Below are 6,462 nucleotides of genomic sequence, written 5' to 3'. Positions count from 1 at the left end.
GGAAAAGAAGAATAAAAAGAAGTGATTGATGAAATTGAAGAGAATAAGAAAGTGAGAAATGGTGTAGATTAAGTCAATAAGAGACGAAATCAAATAAACAAAGAAAATAGATTTTATGAAAGACATCAATTCAATAGTTCAATAAGATAAACAATGATAGAAACTCCAGTAATGTGTGGATATTTGAGAGATGACAATAGACGGAAAGAATAAATGATAATCTCAGTTATATTTTCATATAATAAGACAGATTAAATCAGACTCTTCAATAAGTTCTAAGTCTAGCAGAGAGTTTCTGTCTGATACGTCTTGAGTATCTTTAAAAAAAGAAAAAAAGAAGGAAATAAAAGAAGTAATAAAAGAAGTGACTTCTAACGGTTTAGGTTTATGTCAGAAGAGAATAAGCAGGTTATTATGTTGTGAAAAGATAAGAATAATTAATAAACAAAGAAAGAAAAAGGAAATAAGAGAGAAAGAGAAGAAAATAAATTAAATGAGATGATCACGAAGTTGTTTATTGTGATCTTCATTTAGAAGAAGAATGTCATTAATTTGGTCAAGAAGGTCTAAAGAAAATTCGTCTACAACCATATTTTTCTTTGTAGTAATTTGCTTAAAAGGAAGTTCTTGATTAGCTTCAAGAAAAGTCAGAGCAAGACCCTTATAACCAATACGACCAGTTCTTCCAATCCGATGAATGTAAGTAGTGATGTCAATATTTTGAGAAGGATAAATTAAAGGAAGTTCCAGATTAATAACAAAATTAACGTCAAGAATATCAATACCACGAGCCATAACATCTGTTGTAATAAGGAAATTGATTTTATGGTTTCTAAAAGCATCAATAACTTCATCTCTAATATCATTATTACCAGCCATAAGTACAAGTGTTTGAATATTATTTTTATTTAAATAATTCATTAAGTCAATAGCTTCAGTTTTTCTATTAGTAAAAACAACAGCTTGACCACAACCAGAAAGTACAGATTCATCTTGTGAAGAAAGAATAATTTGTTTAAAAATATCAAGAATTACTTTTGGACGTTGTGATGAAGGAATATTCATATAAAGTTGACAAATAGTTAGAGGAACTTCATTTTGACGAATCAAAATATGAGAAGCATTATTTCCAATGAATTGTGTTTCTAATTTTGACATTTGGTCAGGATAAGTAGCTGAAACAAGAATTGTTTGAACATTCAAAGGAATAATTTTTTTAATTTCACAAACAGATTGATAAACAGAAAGTCCATTTGATCCTGGTGATAATTTAGTATTTAAAATAGCATCTGCTTCATCAATAACAAGAAACTTAACATTTTCTGGTTTAAATTCATTAGTTTGAAGTCCAATTTCAATAGTTTTATAAATTGAACTAGCTGTTCCAATCAGATATTGTGATTTTATATCCCCTTCATATCCTGGAAGACATAAAAGTCTTGTTACATCATCCATTAATTCTGTTAATTCATCAAAAATACTAGCTGTTTGTCTTGCTAATTCTCTAGTATTAACTATAATAATAACTTGACAAAATGGATCTTTTCTATTAATGAGTTGGAGTGTAGAAAGAAGAAATGCCATTGTTTTTCCACTTCCTGATTGAGATTGCATAACAAGATTTTTACCTTTTCTATTTATTTAATTTTCTTCTTTCCTTATTTATTTCTTTTGAAAACAAACAAAATAATTGGAATAGCATAACTTTGTATTTGTGATGGTGTAATATATCCCATTCCATTAATTCCATCAAGAATGTCTTCATTTAATTTACATTCTTGAAAACTTGTTGCTTTTCCTTCTCCACCTTTCACAATGATGTCTTCATCTTTAATAATATTGTCTGTTGCTATATTACTCATATAGAACTATTAATTCCTTCTTCTTTAAATTCTTAAACCCTTTCATTTTCTTTTTTATTATATTACTTATGCACGTTCTTAATCCCCAGAATTTCGATTTGGATATTCTCATTGACCAGCTCCAGCCTGGATTGCCTCAGCCAAACTTGCTTGACATAGACAGGGTGATTTCTATTGACACCCACTTCCCTCGTGTCTTCTCCACCGTCTTAGCAAAGCGACTAAACCTCCACAACCCGAAATGTCTTTTGTGCGACGATGACCTTAAAACACTCAAGCGTCTACGGTCAACCAAAGCCATTCATCTGCGAGGAGAATACATGGGTTGGCTTAAAGAAGTGAACAAGGAGCAAGCGGTTATTCATGGCGAGGATGCTCTAACTGACTGTCAAGACAGTGGAACAACAACGGAAAAACATGTCGTGCCAACAAATCTTCAAAACAAAGAAGTTGAGAAAGAAGCTACTCACACGACACCACAGTCTGTCATAGAAATTAAACAGGAAAATGATATAAAAGAAGATAAAAAAGAAAATGATATAAAAGAAGATAAAAAAGAAAATGATATAAAAGAAGATAAAAAAGAAAATGATATAAAAGACGAAGAAAGACAAGAAGAGTTAATTGAAAACATCGCAAATTATTATGGAGAAGAAAGTAAAATTCAGAATTATATACGAGCAAATGAGATAGAAAAAAGGAGAAGAGTAGTTGAGTTAGGAAAAGAAAAAGAAGAAGAAATAGCAATGCTAATTGGAGGAATTAGTGATGATGTGAAACAAATTGAAATCATTTCAAGAGAAATAATAGACAAGTGTAAGAAAGAAAAAGACAAACGAGAAGGGATTATTATGAAAATAATAGAAAGTATGATAAGGAATGAAGTTGTTGTCACAACGAATCCAAATAGAGTTCATGTTTATGGTGAGATAATAGGAAATATATGTTTTGAATGGAAAGAATATCGGGATAAAATTATAACGAAAATAAGAAGTATAAGTCCAGTATTTAATTCAGTTTATCCAAAAAGAAGCGATAAGAAGGAGTATGAAATGATAATGAAATATAAAAGAAATGAAAGTGATGAAAAGTATTTTAACCGAATAAGACATAGTTTTAAAATATTAACAGGAATTTTAATGAGTGAAGTAGGTGATCAAACAATATTACTTGATATTGTGATGAATGGAATGTATATGCAATATGATAATAAAGAAGTTTGTTTGGGAACAGTTGGAGATTTAATTGGAAGTATGGTTGAAATTATGCTTGATGAGTGTGGGGACAAACTAAAACATACACAATACATGACTCGTATCATTCAAACGATTAAAGAGTATTTACCTATTGCTCAAAGACATTGGGAAGGAAAAGGACCTCAAGGGGATTATGTCATGAGAAAAATTAAAGTCCTTCTCCAACGATATGAGAAGAACCTTCCGTTCAACAAGAAAGTTGTTGAATATCAAAATGAACTTGCTGCTTACAAAAAACAAATAGGTTTAGAAGCTTGTGTTTGGGAAAATACTACTCAAATTAAAGTTCTTGAATCTAACGAGATTCTCAGTAAAGACAATAGCACCACACATGGGATTGAAGAAAAACACAGTAAAAATACAGTTAATCAAGAAGAAAGTGATAAAGAAGAGTATAATAAAGAAGAAAATCCAGAGAATAAAGAAGAGGAGAATAAAGAAGAAAATCCAGAAAAGAAAGAAGAGGAGAATAAAGACAGTGCTAACACAAAAGAGAATAAAGAAGAAGAGAAGGACAAAGAAGAAGAAAAAAGAAAATTACTTGAAGAAGATCCAGAAGCTGAAGCTGATATTTATTTTAAACCAATCATTGAACTAAAAGAAGTTGAACAAAAAGAAATGGAAGAAGAAATTGTTTTTAAAGAAAGAGGAATATGTGTTAGATATGATACTGTAAATGAAGAGTTTAAAGAGCGAGGAAGAGGAGAGATTGAGATATTAAAACATCCCACAACTAAATTATCTCGTGTGATTCTTATTCGTGATCAAATCTTCAAACTTGCATGTGATCATTACATTCTGCCATACATCAAAATCAAAGAATTTCCAAATAACCGAAGAGCAATCATATATTCTGTTTATGAAGATTATGCACAAGATGAAGGAAAGAATACCATTACATTTGGTATGTGTTTCAACACGGAAGAAATTAAAGAACGATTTATCAAAACATTCAAAGAACTTCAAGAAGAAACACAACAGATAGTAAAGAATAAAGAAGAACAACAAGAAGAGGAGAATAAAGACAGTGCTAATACAAAAGAGAATAAAGAAGAAAAAACAGAAAAGAAAGAAGAAAAAACAGAAAAGAAAGAAGAAGAAAAGAAGAAAGTAAATGTAGAAGAAAAAGGAGATGATGAAGAAAGAAATAGGAAAATATTTAATTATCAAGAATTTGACATTTTTGGAGGTAAAAATCCATATGACAACATGACAACACGACAAGAAATCAAAATAAACAAAGGAAATGATATAAGAAAAGAAGAAAGTGAACGTATAAAAGAAAATACAGAAAATGTGGAAATTAAAGAAAATACAGAAAAGAAAGAAGAAGAATATAAAGAAAACACCGAATTTAAAGCATTTGATTTTTCAAATATTCTTAATAAAAAAACAGATAACAATATGGCAAGGATAAACACACAAGCAGAAGCAACATACAACAAAATAGAAGAGATAAACATAAAGAATGAATCAGAAACCCAAGAAAAGTCACAATCAATGAATATACAAGAATATGACACCCCACAACCTCACAATAACACTGAACAGAAAACCACAGAAACACCAGAAACTTATAATTTTAGTCATGAACAACCAACCACTCTTACCCAAAATGAAAATCATGAAATAACGAAAGAAGAAGAAAAAAGAAAATTACTTGAAGAAGATCCAGAAGCTGAAGCTGATATTTATTTTAAACCAATCATTGAATTGAAAGAAGTTGAACAAAAAGAAATGGAAGAAGAAATTGTTTTTAAAGAGAGAGGAATATGCGTTAGATATGATACTGTAAATGAAGAGTTTAAAGAGCGAGGAAGAGGAGAGATTGAGATATTAAAACATCCCACAACTAAATTATCTCGTGTGATTCTTATTCGTGATCAAATCTTCAAACTTGCATGTGATCATTACATTCTGCCATACATCAAAATCAAAGAATTTCCAAATAACCGAAGAGCAATCATATATTCTGTTTATGAAGATTATGCACAAGATGAAGGAAAGAATACCATTACATTTGGTATGTGTTTCAACACGGAAGAAATTAAAGAACGATTTATCAAAACATTCAAAGAACTTCAAGAAGAAACACAACAGATAGTAAACAAGAAATAAAGATAATTGAGTAGTTTTTTAAAAGAAAAAAGATGAATTAATGGGTATATTCACAAATATATATTTCAACATATTAAGAAGTGATTTATTTCAGTTTCAACAATAACATGTATTTTTATCATAGAGTTTCATTCAAAGACACTCCAATTAGAATAATAATCATCTAATATAGTATCACAAGTGAGTTTGTATAACATATTAGATATTTCATGTTTTTGAGATTATACTTTTAGTATCTTTAATCATACTGTTGTATAAATTGAGATATGTTAATGAATAACTTGTTTGTTTATCTCTCATCTCCAATTCACATAGCTTGTATTTGATAATACAAATCATATCTTAATTTTGTTATTATATTGAATATTTGATGGATATTCTTCTTAATGTAATGGTAATTAATAAAATGTACTTCTTCACATTCTTTCATCTCTTCTTTCTCTTTGACATTCTCTTCTTGCATCATTTGATTTCCCTTTTCATATTGTGCTTCTTTTTATTGTTCTTTTCATTAATCATATATAATTGTTCTTTCATTATTTATCACTTAATTCAACTGGTTTACTTGTTTATTATTTTCTTGCTTTCTATTCATTTTGTTTCTCATGAAAGAAAATACTAACTTCTCCATATCGTTGATTAAAGAATTTAGTCGTGATATATTGATGTATTGAGTTTCTTCCATTTCTTGTGATATAAATTATTAACTTCTCCTCTTTAATTCTTTAATTCTTCTTGATTCTGTATTTTTATCATTTCTTTCATTTCTATTTGCCTCATTCTTATTTTGATATTCTTTATATCTTCATTTTGGTTTATTATGACATTTATTTCTGTTATGACACTACTCTTTGTTTCTAGTGGAAGTACCGTTGAAATACTTGTGACTGTGAGAATGAATGAAATTGTGAAGAAATGAAACACACCATTCATCTTGTAGTTGTTATGATGTAATTATTATGGGAGTTTTTAATGTGATAACTGTTACATTTCTTCACTTTCAAATAACACTCATTTCAACACTTTCTTCTGTTATTTATATTTCTCATTGTTATGATTTTCTCTTCTTTGTTATTGTTTTATTTTCCTTGTGATATGCTTGTAATTCATCTTTCAATAGTAAATACAAAATCAATAAAGAAGATGAAAAAGACATGGTAAAATAAAAGTCAATCATATTTTCTTTTCAGAACAATGCATTATGATATGATGAATGAGTAATATAA

At 28.8% G+C, this 6,462-nt stretch overlaps 2 protein-coding genes across 2 annotated transcripts, besides 3 other annotated features; one reads left to right on the top strand and one right to left on the bottom strand.

Annotated features, from left to right (window-relative positions):
* Positions 1-489: 489 nt before the first annotated feature.
* Positions 490-1,862, bottom strand: EHI_082600 (DEAD/DEAH box helicase, putative; the record flags this gene model as incomplete). Its single annotated transcript, XM_646731.1, has 2 exons — positions 490-1,633; positions 1,684-1,862. The coding sequence occupies 2 exons, from the start codon at positions 1,860-1,862 to the stop codon at positions 490-492; spliced, it is 1,323 nt and encodes a 440-aa protein (XP_651823.1).
* Positions 1,863-2,182: 320 nt separating this feature from the next.
* Positions 2,183-5,236, top strand: EHI_082590 (glutamic acid-rich protein precursor, putative; the record flags this gene model as incomplete). The annotated part of the gene is made up of 1 exon (XM_646732.2): positions 2,183-5,236. The coding sequence occupies one exon, from the start codon at positions 2,183-2,185 to the stop codon at positions 5,234-5,236; it is 3,054 nt and encodes a 1,017-aa protein (XP_651824.2).
* A 20-nt stretch (positions 5,237-5,256) lies between these two features.
* Positions 5,257-5,453: a repeat region.
* Positions 5,454-5,483: 30 nt separating this feature from the next.
* Positions 5,484-5,596: a repeat region.
* Positions 5,597-5,811: 215 nt separating this feature from the next.
* Positions 5,812-6,348: a repeat region.
* Positions 6,349-6,462: the final 114 nt, after the last annotated feature.

The sequence above is a fragment of the Entamoeba histolytica genome, genomic scaffold (genome assembly GCF_000208925.1).
Source record: "Entamoeba histolytica HM-1:IMSS scf_1104750517555 genomic scaffold, whole genome shotgun sequence".
Lineage (NCBI taxonomy): Eukaryota > Evosea > Mastigamoebida > Endamoebidae > Entamoeba > Entamoeba histolytica.
The sequence above is the reverse complement of the archived record's forward strand: the minus strand, read 5'-3'. Positions and strand labels throughout refer to the sequence as shown.